Source organism: Pongo abelii, chromosome 8 (genome assembly GCF_028885655.2).
Source record: "Pongo abelii isolate AG06213 chromosome 8, NHGRI_mPonAbe1-v2.0_pri, whole genome shotgun sequence".
NCBI classification, from domain to species: domain Eukaryota; kingdom Metazoa; phylum Chordata; class Mammalia; order Primates; family Hominidae; genus Pongo; species Pongo abelii.
The window spans coordinates 57,175,232-57,189,371 of NC_071993.2; the positions used below are offsets into that span (position 1 = coordinate 57,175,232).

Here is a 14,140-nt window from a genome sequence, read left to right on the forward strand (position 1 = left end):
GTAGGAACGTGAATTTTAATGAGGGGGCAGACCAAGGAGGTGGTGGCTGCCCGGAGATCAGGGCCAGGCTCTGCTAGATGGCGCCTGGAAGGGGGGTCACCCAAGTCTCCCTGCTGTCATTTCAGGAGGCCGACCCAAGTCTCCCTGCTGTCATTTCAGGAGGCCGAATTTTTTCCCGATCCCAGAGAAGGTGTCAGAGGCCTGGTTAGCAGTCTTGTCGATGGTTTCCTGGGTGGTCTTGGCCAGCTGGTCCATGGCTGGGGAAGAGCGGGAGAGAGGGCAGGTCAGGCAGGTCCCCGGGAACCAGTGCACGTAGGCTTAGCCTGGCCTGGGTCTCCCGGGGGACCTGCCTGGGGCATTGTGGACAGAGGGCTCTGCAGAGGAGAGGATGTGCCTGGGCCCCATCCGGGGTGGGGCGGGGAGTGGGAGGTGTGCTGGGGTTGCCCGCCTCCCTCCAGCCCCACCAGACCTTTCTGCCCCGCCTCTGTGGCCTGGTCCACCACTTGCTGAGCTGCTGCTCCGGCCGCTGACACTGGAACAGAGAGATGTGGCTTTTATCCCCTGTTGAGGCACCACCGACTACAGGTGCCCCACCATTGCCATGCCTCTTATGTGTCCTCCAGAGTATTCACTGGTACAGGTCCAAGGGATGGATGCCATGGAGATGAAGTCCCTGGCCCAGGGCCCTCCAGTCTGAGGGGCAGGAGACCTTTCCATGCCTCTGGGATGTTTTTGTTTATTTCTAACTCTGTGCTCCTTCTCTGTGGGGGAGGAGCTTCCCTTTCCATCTCCAGGGCTGCTGAGAAAATGTTGGACAGAGGAAGGAAGGCAGGGCAGGGCCAGGCTGCGGCTAGCATCTGGACTGTTGGCTAATGCTGGGCATGGCCCAGAAGACCCCTGCCCCCTTTTACAGCTTCTCCGCTAGAAGCCTGGCCCAGATGCCTGAATTCCCACCTTTCATGCACTTGGCCCTGGGGGTTGGACTTTTGCCAGGTTCTCACTGCCTCCTCCCTCCTGTGGCCTGCCCGGGAGGGCACACCAGCAAAGCCAGTGCCTCTGTGGACAGGCAGCTTAAGACATTAAAAGACAAGTGAAGGAAGGAGGCAAAACTTCCAAGGCCCAGACCATCTCCTCTGGACCAGAGTTTCGGCCTGCTGGGAATGGAGTCACCAGCCCCTGGTGGGCTGACAGGTGGCTCCCGCCTGAAGAGCTGTAACTCGTCCCTGCTGCTGAACAGGAAAGGGCCTGCCTTACCCAGACCCCATCCTCCGGAAAGGGTTAGTCAGGCATGTGTGGTGAGAGGCCCCTGGGAACCTCGTCTCAACCCATCAGAACGCAGCCCATCCTTTGCACCCAGCTCTCAGATGGAAAAGTGAAGCCCAGAAGGAAGGGACTTGACACGGAGGCTTCCTTGGTAGCATTTCAGTCTCAAGGGAAGAACTGTGGGCCTCCCCTGGAGCACTGGTGAAGGAAGGGGTTGGTTTGGATATTGTCTCCTGACTGGGATATGGGCAGGACTGACAGGGAGCTGGAGTCCTAACGAAGCCTGGGCTAGGTGCAGGAAGAACCAACCCAGTGACCCAGTGGTCTTCTCACATCTCCCATGCCCCCACCGCAGCTGGGTCACCTCCGGAATAAGGAGGAGAGAGCTGGAGGTGGAGGAACTAAGGACCTTCTTTGCCAGGTGGGGACTTAAAGGTAAGGCGACGATTACTTTTTGCCGATGGAGGTGGGTTGGAAACAAAGCCCTTTGGGGTCTGGGGCAGCCTCTGGTGGCGCGCGCGGGTTTAAGTGGTGGCGGGCCGCGCCCGGTCCCGGTCTTGGACCTTCACCCTTCTCCTGAGGGCGTGGGCGGGCCGCCCAGCGCCGGCATGGCCTCCTCGGAGGGGCTCCCGCAGTGTCCGCAGCGCAGCTCCGGCTCCTCCAGAGCCTCTGTTCCGCTGCCTCCCTCCGGGCACCATCCCTGCTCGCCGGGGTGGGCGTTCTACCTGCCCCTGCGTGTCAGTGGAGGACCGAGCCTTCCGAGCCAAGCTGCCGGTGCAGGAACTTGCGGACCGCGCAGACCCGCCGCTTCTGCCTGCGCATCCACGCAGGTGCCCCTGCCTGGGCCCTAGGTCGCGCGCTATCCTCACCGGCTTCCTTGGCGGTCCCCTCCACCTGTTGCTTCAGGTCCTGCAAGCCCTTACTGGCCATGGCTTCGGGGTATCTGTGGAGTCGTTAAGAGCAGCCAGAGCGATGTTGGATCCTGCCCAGAGTAGTGATGCCAAGCGCCAGCTCCGGTTTTTAAGGCGCTCCAGGGCTGGCCTGCCCCGCGTAGGGGAGAGGGCGCCGGGCGGTTCCCGTCATACAGGCTCCGGGGGAGTGGCCGGGCCCTGCTCCAGAGTCCGCAGGGCAGGGAGCACATCCTGTCCTAAGACGGGCCGCGGTGGGAAAAAGGCAGACCGAACCAGGGACCGAAGAGGTGCTAGGACAGGAGTCCAGAGAGGAGCTGGAGGCAGGAGAAGGGCGCACACCACCTCCCAGCTCATCAACCCCAGCCCTCCCTTTCTGATCCTGGGCGTGAGCGCAGGGTCAGCTCCAGGGCAGGAGCTCAGGGCTGGTGTTGACATTAATGACAGCAGCGGTCTTTTACTGAGCATTTGTCTTGTGCCAGGTGCTGCCTAACGCTCTGCAGTCTCTTGTATAATCTTTACAACCACCTTCTGAAGTGGGTATTTTTGTTAATAGCATCAGTGTATAGGAGGAAACTGAGGCAGCGAGGTCGGTCTCACCCAAACTCATGTGGCAGGGACTTGGATCCTCGAATCTGCCTAGGTGCCTGTAAACCCTAGGGCTCTGGCATCGTCGGAGCCCCCAGCCCCAAACACCTGCAGGGGCACTGCTGATTGGCTCTCTGCCTGTAGCCAGAGACCCAGTGGATGCAGACGGAGAGGGCCTGGTAAATCCTTCCCCTGAGAGGGCAAGATATAGGTGTGTGCACTTGCAGACCATGCAACCCCAAGGGAGAGAGGGCAGTGAGCCTGTGCAGCCCGGGCAAGGAGATTGCCGTCCGTCACCGAAGCCTTAGGAAGTTGGGCACGAAGCATGGCTCAGGGAGGGCAGGAATAAGCTTGGGCCTCTCAGGTCACCTTTCCTGAGATGGGGCAGGCAAGGCGCCAGAGTACGACTTGTGGCTGTTAGGAGGGGACTTAGGGACCTGGGTCTGAGTGGAGAAGGTCATCCCTGGGTGCAGCAAAACAGCTTGCGAGATACATTCCCCTGGCACACAAGGGGTGTAGGTCAGGCCACACCCAGCTGGGTGTACTCCCACTCCAGAGTCGGCCTTCAGGACCTGAAGGCCAGTGCACACCCACCCTGCCTTTCTGGGTCTCTCTAATGCTTCCTGCCCAGGGCTGTTTCTTGCACCTCTGCTGGTGTCTCCCTTGTTCTGGAGCGCTGGGAAGCCCCTGCCACGCAGGCCTAGTCTGCTGGCACATACCCTGCTTCTAGTGCTGCGGGGTCAGCTCCTAGAGGGAGGTGTTTGGAAGTGCACCTGTACACACGCACACGGTATGGATTAGTGGAGATGAGGTCAACCCTGGGCAAAGGGAAGAGGCAGGCGATGAGATTAGGTGGAGGAAGGGGGAGGGAGCGGGTCTCAGGCAAAACAAAGCGGCAGCAACAGTCCTCCCAGCCCCTGCCCCTCCTCTCCCACAGCGAGGCCTTGCCCTGGGAGTGGCCATATGGATGCCTGGGGGACTCTGGGGAGCCCAGCTCAGCCCTGCCAGCCCTCCTGAAATCCCACCGGTAGTGCCCAATAGCCAGGCAGGCCTTTGAGTGTTCCAGTTTATCACAGGCTGGTGGTGCCACTGGGCTCCAGGCCCCATGGGCAATGAGCTGTGAGCTGGACAGGAAGGGAGCAGCCTCTGTGGGAAGAGACAGCCAGTCCCCAGCAGATGATGGTAGACAGAGCTCCGCATGGCTCTAGCGGCAGGCACTACAATCAAACCTCTTGAGTTCAGATACTCTTAGAGCAAGCCCCTCATCTCTCTGAGCCTCAACATCCCCATCACATCACAGCGTCTCCCCGAAGTGTGTGTGTGAAGATTAAATTGGCTGAAGGGTGCCCAGGACTCAGCAGTGGACCTTGTGAGAGCGTGCAGGGCACCAGGGCTTCTCAGACAAGGAGAGGCAGAAGGAGGGAGCGCATTACCGCATTACCGTTCCCCCCACCCCCGCCCCAGTTGCTGTGGTGTCACTTTTTTTTTCCTTTTTTTGTTTTTGGAGACAAGAGTTTTGCTCTTGTTGCCCAAGCTGGAGTGCAATGGTGGGATCTTGGCTCACTGCAACCTCTGCCTTCCAGGTTCAAGCGGTTCTGCCTCAGCCTCCTGAGTAGCTGAGATTACAGGCATGAGCCACCACGCCCAGCTAAGTTGTGATTTCGCTTTCTGCAGTTTCAGTTACCCATTGTTGGAGCTCAGAAACCAATACCCCGAAATATAGTGGTGTGACATTCTGAACTGAAGAAGCCTTAAGGTCTCTCCGACCAGACTCCCACAGGCCCCTCAACCCTTTGTCTCTTCCAAAGCATACAGTGAAGTTGTTCTCTGAAGTCTCTCATCTGCCTAAAGTCTGGACCCACCAAAGAAGAAAACAATGACCCCTGGTCCCTTCCCGGAGTTTTCTCTGACTGAACTCATGTCACAGGAAGAAAGACTGAAGCCTGCTGACACACCTGGACAGATTTTGCAAACCGTTGTCTGCTCTGTGAGCCCAACAGACTTTGTCCCAGGCCACTGTATGTTCTTCAAGCCTACTGAATTCCCCTGAAATTACCCACACTTCCCCTTTGCTCATCTGTACCCCATTTCATGGTGGGGCAGTCACTCTGTTTTCCCCTTGCATGCTAATGAATGTGTATTCCATTTCTATTCTGCTTTTATGAGCTGACTTTTCAGTGAACCTTCAGAGGGTAAAGGGGAAGTTTTCCCTTGGCCCTTGCACCGCAATTGGTAAGGTCCAAAATTTTAAATGAAAAATTCCAGAAATAGCTGGTCGTGATGGCTCACGCCTGTGATCCCAACATTTTGGGAGGCCGAGGTGGGTGGATAGCTTGAGGTCAGGAGTTCAAGACCAGCCTGGCCAACATGGTGAAACCCTGTCTGTACTAAAAGTACCAAAATTAGCTGGGCGTGGTGGCGCACGCCTGTAGTCCCAGCTACTTGGGAGCTGAGGCAGGAGAATCAGTTGAACCCGGGAGGCAGAGGTTGCAGTGAGCAGAGATCGTACCACCACTCCAACCTGGATGACAGAGTAAGACTCCGTCTCAAAAAAAAAAAAAAAAAGAAAATTCTAGAAATAATTCATGTTTTAAATAACTTTCATTACAGTATATTATAATTGTCCCATTTTCTTATTGGTTACTGTCTGTTACTGTGCCTAATGTATAAACTTCACCATAGGGAGGCACATGTGTACGTGAAGGAAGACGCATATGTAGGCTTTGGTACTATCTGAGATTGCAGGCAGCTGGAAACATCTTGAGTGTATCCTGGTGGATAAGGGGAGTCGACTGTTCTCCTGCAGGGAGGTCAGGAGCAGCCTCACAGGGTGCAGAGTACATGAGGTTTCAAAGGCAGAGAGCACTGCCAGTGCCCATGGCTGGGAAGGGGCTTTCTGGTGATGTTTGTCATTTGAGTCCAGGAACAAGCCCTGAGTGTATGTGAGAGGGGGTTGTGGGGGGTGCTGTGGTAGGGGCAGCAGGGACCCCTCTGGGCTCTTCCAGCAGAGGCAGAGGGCCCTGGAGCCTGGGGCAGACTGTTGCTGGAGCCGGGCATAGGTGCCCTCTCCCTCACCCCCATCACCTGACCGGCCTTGCTCCTCCTTGCTTTCTCTCACAGCCCAGAGGACTTTCGGGCACACCCAGGCCCCAGGTGGCCTCCTCCTGGGTTCATACAGGCCTGCTTAATGTGTACATGTCTGGGCTGGGGAGCAGGAACAGCCCTGACTGCCCTGAGCTGCTTCCAGACCCTTGAGGGTGTGGAGACCAGCAGCCCCCTGCTCCGTTCTGCCTCCTCAGTGGATGCCCATGGCCAGACAACAGATACAGCCTGGCTCGGCTGTGTCTGACTGGGCTCCCAGCCTCCTGGGCTGCCGTTGAATCCACTGCAGAGGCTGGATGGGGAGGCGGTGTGGACAGGGCAGTGTCTGAAGTCACATGTGGACGGACTCAAGCTCTGGCTCCAACATCCTAGCCTGAAGGCCTGGGGCAAGCCACTGAGATGCTTTGAGCCCAAACTATCTGAGTATCAAAGGGGAAGCCAGGATCCCCAGGGAACCCTGGTCTGAGCAAGCCTGCCCGGCATGCAAGGCTTTAAAACAACCCAGGGCCCGCTGGCCAGTGGCCTACATGATGGGCTGTTTGCGTCGTGCCCGGCAGGCTTGTTCAGAGTGGGCTGGGCAAACAGCCCTTCATGTAGGCCACTGGCCAGCAAGCCCTGGGTTGTTTTGAAACTTTGGGTTGGGGGCAATCCACTGTAAGCACCTTGGGGCCCATGCAGCCATAGCAGGGCTGGGGAGCCACCTGGGCTTCTGCCCAGTCCTGTGCTTCTCAGCAAAACCTGGATCTACAGCTCCAACCTGAGAGGTTTACTCTGAGGATTAAATAAGGTGAAGTGCTCAGAACAGTGCCCACTCAACGCCTGTGAGGAACTCAGCAGCTGTTGCTTTTTACTATTTTTCTGTCAAGGTGCAGCCTCGTGCGTCTCTGCTATTGTGTTTTTGGTGGCATCTGGCAGGCTTCTGGGTGCAGGAGGGTGCAAGGGGTACCCAGCTCCAGGTCCAGCAGGGAGCATGAGACTGGCTGGGGCCAGGTGGGAGGCGCCGCAGGGTCACCTCCTGTCTCTCCTGTGGGATGCCCTTCATCCTCACTAGGTTTAGACTTCTCCATCTTTGAAAGTCACCGTCTGCCCCAGGGAGGATGTTAGGTGGCCCCTGTTCCTCATGCGACACTGGAGCCCAGGACTCACACGGAGGGAAGACCCAGGAGCCTATCTTCACCTCCTGCTGACAGTGGGTTCCTCAGGGACTCAGAGCAGGCAGGCGGGGGGTACCTTGAGGCTGAGCTAAGCTCTCCCCATGGATGGGACTTTGAGTCCTGTCGAATGTCTTGGGGAGCCGAAGGCAGTGCTGCCTCCTCCATGTTAAAGGCAATGGATGGGTTGGGGGTGTTCCTGAAGGCTCACACAGGTCTCATGAATGCCCTGTGTGTGTCCCTATAGGATACCTGGTCCTATCAACAGACTGAACCTGTTCCTGTTCCTGGGAGGACCTGGGGACCCCTCCTCAAGCTACACAGCACCCGGAGGAAGCATGGCAGGAGTGGGCTCAAGTTTTATTTGGAATCATTAAAAAAAAAAATTCACAGCAGCATATGTGGGGTCAGAAGGACGAGAGGGTAGGCAGGGCCCAGGGAGGGCAGTGAGGTTGGTGCAGCAGCACAGGTGGACAGGCCAAGGGTGGCCAGGGAGACAAGGGCAGGAGCGTGGGCAGCCGCAGGTCACTCAAGGCGGGCACTCTTTGTGCTAGGAGGGGATGGTGTCCAAGGCAGAGGAGCGCTCTTCAGGGCATTTGCGCTGGCCTGTAGCCCTCTAGTCTCCCCCACTCTGGGCCTGGGAGAGAGAATGACCTGCACACCAAGCTCCAGGCCCCAGCCCTCATGGGCCACCCTGAGTGGGCTGAGAAAGGTTGTCCTCTGTGCCCCATGCCTGAGGGGTCATCTGTGGAGGGACCTCCACTCAGGTTCAGGGTTAGCCCTGCCCACAGTCCCTGTGGGGGCTGTGGAAGGTCAGGAGGCCCTTCTGGGCCCTGGGAGGTCAGGAGGCCCCTCTGGGCCCTGGGAGCCCAGGAGGGAAGCAGTGAGTCTGTGGGGGATGGGGTCCCTACCCAGGAACCCCCCCATGGTGCACCCCAGGAACCCAGCTCCTACCTCCTCTGCCACTTCCTCTTTCTCTTTGGCTGCCTCACCCTCCTGTTGGGGGGCAGATGGCTTCAAGTCCTCCTGTAGGGGACAAAAGGGGGCATGAGACCGTGTGGAGAATGCAGAGACCCCTCGCTGCCTTGCAACCAGGGCCTTGTCTACCCTGGCCTCAAGGAGGAGCAGAGGCCCCTCATGGCCTTGTACTTGGAGGGGCTGGAGGTATTGGGAGTGTGCAATTCAGACAATATCCGGGGCTCTGATGATGCCGAGGCCTTCCAGGGGCACCAAGTACCCTGGAGCCCAGCTTCACCCCTCAAGCTGGTCCCCAGTCTCTGGGAAGCCCCTAGTTGGGCTTCACTGATGAGGAACCTGGGTGGGGTGGGTGGAGTGGGGTTGAGAGTGGGCAGAGGCCCCTGAAGCCCCAGGTCTGACCCCACCCTCAGTATCCCTACAAGGAAGGCTGATTGGGGTTCACATAGGGACTCTGAGGCCAGGGAGGCTTGGCATGCAGCTCACGGCCTTCGAGCTCAAAGTGGTGGGGTGTGTTGGCATCAGATCAGGCTTGCTCCAGGCCAACTTCAGCCCACAGGAGCATGGGTCCCTCTCCTTGCCTCCTGGACAGGCTCTGGGCTTAGGCTGGTCAGGGCCAGCAGAGGTTACACAGTCCTCTCTCAGTTCCCATCTTCTTTTATCTCCTGCACTTCATGCCAGCCAGACACTTGCGTGAGAGATCATGCCAGCTGGGTGTATAGGACCACACTGGTGATTGCCTTGCACTCTGGCCTCAGCACCTGCCTCTGGCGGGGGATGGGGGGGGACGAGGATACTGTCACCTCTGTGTTGCCCCAGGGCCATCCTGCCCCTTGGCGGAGTGGGGCATAAAAGGGCCGTGCTGTGCTGGCTGGAGTCGGCCAGGCTATCCAAGGGCAGGGCAGGTGGCCACCTACTGAGTCCTGCCGCCCTAAGGCTGATGATGAGGCCAGGGGTATGAGCGGTCAGATAGTCCCTGCTGAGGCCTTTCATGGTTCACTGGGAGATGAGTTGTGACTGATTTTTGGGTGTCACCAGGAAATGAGTCTCCCTTGAGGTGGCTCCAAGGGCTCACTAGCCCTGCTCCGGGATTCACTAGGAATGCCTAGGCACCCTCACCCCAGGGCCTCTTTTGCTGGGGGTGAGGAGGGAGGGGCCCCCTGGGGCTGTATGTGTTCTGCCCAGGACACATGATGATGATGATGATGATGATGGTCACCTTCCTCTGCTGGGTGCTCACATAGACCAGGAGAATCGCTTCATGGTGGTCATGGCCCTGCCTCATCACACAGCCCCAGGAGGCCGACACTCTCACCCCCATCTTGCAGATGAGAACATGGAGGCCCAAAGAGGTTCCTTCGCTTCTCAAGGTCATACAACGAGGAAGGGGAACTAGTAGAGGGAGCGGCTGCCAGCTCCAAGGACATGGAGACCCTGTGCTGGAAGCAGACACCTGGACATCGCCCCAGAGCCAAGAGGAGTAGGGCAGCCCCCACCCTTCCACTCACCCACTCCCAACGCAGGGGTTCTCAGTGCTCAGAGCCTCAGACTCCACCACCTAGGAGGCCTGGAGCAGGTAGGAGAGCTGGACGCTGCTCCCCCGCCCCACCCCCAGGTAGGAATCCTAGCCCAGGCCACCACTTACAGTGCCACAGGGTCTCTCAGACTACAGGCTGCTCAGGGGAATTCCAAGCTCACATGAACTAGCCATGGGACCTTGGGCACATTAATCTCTCTGGGCCTTAGTTTCCACACCGTCTCATGGGATTTTGTGTCTATTAAATGAACTAATCGTACAATGCGTAAAGCAGAGCTTGCTGTGTCACAGGTGCTGGGACAGCTCACCCAGCCAACACCCGTCCCTGGGGAGCGCCCCACTGCTCCTGTGCTGTCTGCTATTGGGCCGCACACGCATGTGTACATTCACACTCATGCACACCCACACATTCTCACAAATGCACCCACATGCCCACTCAACACACGTGCACACACACACACACAAAGGCAGCTGCAGAGGGTAGGGTCAGAAGCAGCACTGCTTTCCTACCACTAGGGGACGCTACTTCCCTGAGGCTCCCAGCAGGAGGCAGCTGCCCCGCCCAGCCCAGGGAGGGAGGCTGGGCCCTGGGGGCGGGGCTGGTGCGACTCAGTCCCCGGCCTGGTGACCACTGCCCGGGAGGCTGCCTGTCACCATGTGGGATCCTGTTTTCACTTATAAAATAGGGTGTCTCCTAAGTGCTGAGAGCCGTCCTGAAGGTGTGGTTTTGAGCCTCACTTTCCTTGTCTATGAGATGGGCTCCGAAGTCCCCCAAAAGGGTGGTTGTGGTGATTCCAGACCCGAGTGCAGGTCGAACAGCAAGCACAGACCCCACCCCACACCAGTGCTCAGTGGGTGCTGAAACTGAAGCCAGCCCCAGCTCCCCATCTTGTTTCCTGGGGTGTGGAGTGGAGTGATGCCGCCTCCGCCCAGCAGCCTCTCTGGGCCCAGGAGAGGACTGGGCAGGTCTGAGGACCGGGGCTCACCTTGCGCACCACCCCGGAGGTGACTGCGATGTTCTCTGCCTCCTCCACGGTCTTCGTGGCCACAGTGTTGACGCTGTTCACCACAGCCTCGCTCACGGCGTTGGCCTGCTCCTTAGTCTTCTCGGCCACTACAGGAGGACACTGGCTGGCCTCCACCCCAGCCCCAGCCCCCAGGCAGGCCTGCTGGAGTCAGGCTCGCAGCCCCTTCCCAGGAGCTCAGAGCCCTGGCCCTGCTGCGACCCTCCCTGCTCCCTCTGACTCCAGGGCACCTCTGATGCTGGTGGGGGTAAGGAGACGCCCACCCTGGTTTAGCCTCATACTCTGCAGGGGTCTGTAGGGCTTGGGACCCCAGTTGAGGGTAAGGCAGGACTCTAGGTTTGAGCCCCAGCACTAGGATGCAGGAGCCCCAGGGGTCCTATCCCCCATGTGTCCCCTGGCCCTGGGGCTCCTCACCTGAGGTCACGCTCTGTACAACATTCTCCTTGGTCTTGGCTCCTGGGGAGGAAATGGAGCCGTCAGCCCAGACCCCCCTTGAGGTGTTGGGGCAGTCAGGACAAACACAACAGAACAGCTGGACAAACTGCGGGGTCGGTGGGGGGGTGAGGATGGTGTCTGGGGGCCAGCGGCCCCTTCAGAGGGCCTCTTCCTGCTGTGTCTGGAAGAAGTGGATGGATGGGAAGGGGACAGGACAGAAGGTGGGGGACAAGAGAGAGCAGGCCTGAGGTAGGGACACTGGCTAGACCCAGGGTCCAGCCCCTGCCTGGGTGTGGCCGGGCCTCAGAAGCAGCAAGAGGACAGGATGGGCCAGAGCTGAGTCATTGGCTTGACTTCCCCTTCCTCCTCCGGAGAGCGCCAGGAGAGGATGCGGGGGAGGGAACACTGAGCCTAGGTCTCATCCCCCAGCCCTCCCCTTCTCTCTGGGGAGGGTGGGGATCCATGACCTGACTGCAGCCGCTCCCGTGTGGAGAGGGCGGGGGCCACCTGAGCACAGGCTGCTCATGGCTTCAGGGGCTCCAGGCTCAGGGGAGGCTGGTATGCTTGGGCATGTGTTTGTGCGTGCACAGACAGGAAGCCAGCCCTGTCTGTGGTCTCTGACACCCAGAGGCCCCAAGGAGGCCAGAGACAAACACATATAAGTGTGCACAGAGCATTGTGGATGCTCCAGGGTCTGGAGACCCCGCCTTGATAGCCAGGGCCTCGCCCCCTCCCAAAATGCCTCCCTGGGGCTGGGGAGTAAGGTCTGGCGAAGGTAACTGGGCACCTCACCTTCTGGCCACCACACTGTCCCACCCTGCCATGCCCCACTTACCCACATACATGACCCCCTCCTTGGTCTTCTCAGCTGCTTCCGTCACCCCCTGCTTGGTCTTTTCCACCGCACCCACTACGCCCTCCTTGGCGATGGAGAAGCCCTTCTTGAAGACATCCATGGTTGGTGTGCAGGGTTGGGCTGCTGCGGGCAGGATGGAGCTGGCTCTCCCTGCGAGCTGCGGGCTGGAGCTGGCTCGAGTGCTGCCGCAGCGGCTGTCCCTGCTGCCTCCTATTGATGCCGATGAAATATTGATGCGGAGGCCAGCTGGAGCCCAGCCAGCCCCGTGTGCAGTGGGGGCAGGGAGGGAGGGAGGGAAGGAGGTTCAGCCTCACCTTCCTCCAGGATAGGAAGGCAGAGACCAGGCTCCCTGGGCTCCTGCTGGCTCAGCCCAGCTCTCCTGCCCCGTGCCCTTCAGGGGCTGGAGGGGGCTGGCCACCTCCCAACCCATCCCTGTCCCTCATTCATTTACTGCCCTGCCCACCCATGGGGGCAGCCCTGGCTGGGTATTCTTGGCCCCGGGGGTGCTGTGTCTATGCTGTACCTGGACAGACAGGCACAGAGAGGGGAGGCACCTTGGCCAATGTCCCCAGCTTCCTAGGTAGGGGTCAGGGCCCCACAGGCCTGTTAGGTGGGAGCGGCCAACCTCCCGCGGTCTGGGCTGTGCAGCTACCCACCAGCATCCTGGTTGCCACTAGACCCTGGGCTCCCATGAAACCGGTTGGAGGATCTGAGGTGGGTGGGGATGGGGAAATGAAGGACTTCCCCCATGCCTGGGCCTCTGGCTGCATGCTGTGTGACCCTAGAATAGTCCCTTCCCTTCTCTGAGCCGCTCAGTGCTGAAGGTGCTGAGGAGGCATGAATTGCCCCCCATTTCCTGGCCAGCAGTGTGGATGGGCAGCAGGTCCCCTGAGATGGACCTGACCACTTCCTGTGGCCCCACCTCGAAGTCCACGCTCTTTTCATGGCTCCCAGGGAGCAGCTTCCCATAAGGATGCATTTGGTGGGGCCACCCCCTGTGTCTACCACATTCCCAGAATCCCTGAGCCAAGTCCTCAGGGACAGGAACTGGCTTGTGTGGTTGGCGGCCCCTGTGGGGGCCAGCCAGGGTAGTTGGGGGGCAGGACAAGACCCACCGGGTAGGCCGGCCCAGGCCACTTCCTCTCTTTGTTGTCCTCGTATTTTCTTTTCCTCCTGAGATTTAACTTGAAGACAACGTCACTAGCAGTTTCTGGAGCCACTTGCCAAGGCTGAGTGTGAGCTTAGCCTGCCCCACCACCAAGATGATCCTGAGCTTGCTGTTCAGTCTTGGGGGTCCCCTGGGCTGGGGGCTGCTGGTGGCATGGGCCCAGGCTTCCAGTACTAGGCTCTCTGATCTGCAGCGCTCCAGGCTAGCTGGGGTCTGGAGGGCAGAGGCTGAGGACACCGGCAAGGACCCTGTTGGACGGTAAGAGGGCCTGGACCTTGGCAGAGGTCATGGAGTAGGATCTGAGTCCCAGCTCAGCTAGAGCAGAGCCTCTCTAGACCTCACTGGCGTCCCATCTGTGAAATGGGCTAATAGTATCTATCTGCTGGGCCAGCTGTGAGGCTGAACAAGGAGCCTGGACTGGGTGTTTCAGGATCCACCTAAGAATTGCAGGGAGTTCCCTGTCGGAACCATGGCAGGGAATGGGGCTTGGGGGGCTGGCAGGGAGGCACAGCTCCTACCATCAGTCACCCAGCATGGGGCACTGGGGGACCGTGGCTGAAGCCATTGCCAGCTGGCCTGGCTATGCCTCCTGTTCTTCCAAAGAAATCAATTCTGAAAGCTGAGACCCAGCAAGGCTGCCCTGAGATTTTGATCTGAGTTCCCTGGGGACCTGACTCTGACTGCCCAGCAGTGAGCAGAGAGGGCCCCTGCTCTCCAGAGCACAATCCAGGGCGCTCTGCCTCAGCGACCCAGCAAGTGGGCAGGATGGTCTTGCAACTGGACCCAGAACATAGCTTTCCAACATCCTATGTGTACAGGGCCAGGGCCTCTCCTGCTGATGAGATGTTGGGCCTGTAAGTCCTCCCTAATCTCCAACTGCCCCTCAGTCAGAGCAGCAGGTGCTGTTTACGGGGCCCCCAGTCTCAGGGCCAGGCACCTTGCCACGCGTATCTCAGTTCATCCCTCCAACAGCCCCATTTACAGAGGAGGAGCCTGAGGCTCAGAGAGGCTGAGGGGCTTGCCCAAGGTCACACAGCTAAGGAGCAGGATCTGAGTTTGACTCCAGAGCTCATAGTCAACTCTCTGCAGCACTCGAAGCCAGTCCTGGCCCCCAGATGCTCCTACCTCCACC

At 59.1% G+C, this 14,140-nt stretch overlaps 3 protein-coding genes across 18 annotated transcripts in view; 1 reads left to right on the forward strand and 2 right to left on the reverse strand.

Annotated features, from left to right (window-relative positions):
* The window catches only part of MMRN2 (multimerin 2), a 36,866-nt gene that overhangs the window by 1,787 nt on the left and 20,939 nt on the right, over positions 1–14,140 (forward strand). For 2 of the 14 annotated variants that reach the window (XM_063727568.1, XM_063727567.1), the window contains exon 2: positions 795–1,698. Coding sequence is in view for 1 of the 14 variants with exons in the window: in XM_054522328.2 (XP_054378303.2) it covers positions 13,103–13,266 (164 nt within the window). In the remaining 13 variants the exon portion in view is untranslated. Of the gene's footprint in view, positions 1–124; positions 205–772; positions 1,699–4,266; positions 4,911–12,131; positions 13,267–14,140 lie in introns of those variants that run through there. The other 12 variants (XR_010141521.1, XR_010141519.1, XR_010141524.1 and 9 more) reach the window with 12 other exon arrangements.
* On the reverse strand, positions 2–2,528 carry ADIRF (adipogenesis regulatory factor). Of its 3 annotated transcripts, none has more exons than XM_063727569.1 (3): positions 2,133–2,522; positions 351–532; positions 2–257 (listed from the first exon to the last, which is right to left on the reverse strand). In XM_063727569.1, the coding sequence occupies exons 1-3, from the start codon at positions 2,191–2,193 to the stop codon at positions 156–158; spliced, it is 345 nt and encodes a 114-aa protein (XP_063583639.1). In that variant the 5' UTR covers positions 2,194–2,522; the 3' UTR covers positions 2–155. The 3 variants fall into 3 exon arrangements, with proteins under 3 accessions (XP_063583639.1, XP_002820774.1, XP_063583640.1); XM_002820728.6 differs by having other exon boundaries at positions 470–532; positions 2,133–2,514; XM_063727570.1 differs by having other exon boundaries at positions 2–532; positions 2,133–2,528.
* Positions 7,356–12,070, reverse strand: SNCG (synuclein gamma). Its single transcript, XM_002820727.6, has 5 exons — positions 11,820–12,070; positions 10,964–11,005; positions 10,511–10,638; positions 7,967–8,038; positions 7,356–7,649 (listed from the first exon to the last, which is right to left on the reverse strand). The coding sequence occupies exons 1-5, from the start codon at positions 11,938–11,940 to the stop codon at positions 7,629–7,631; spliced, it is 384 nt and encodes a 127-aa protein (XP_002820773.1). The 5' UTR covers positions 11,941–12,070; the 3' UTR covers positions 7,356–7,628.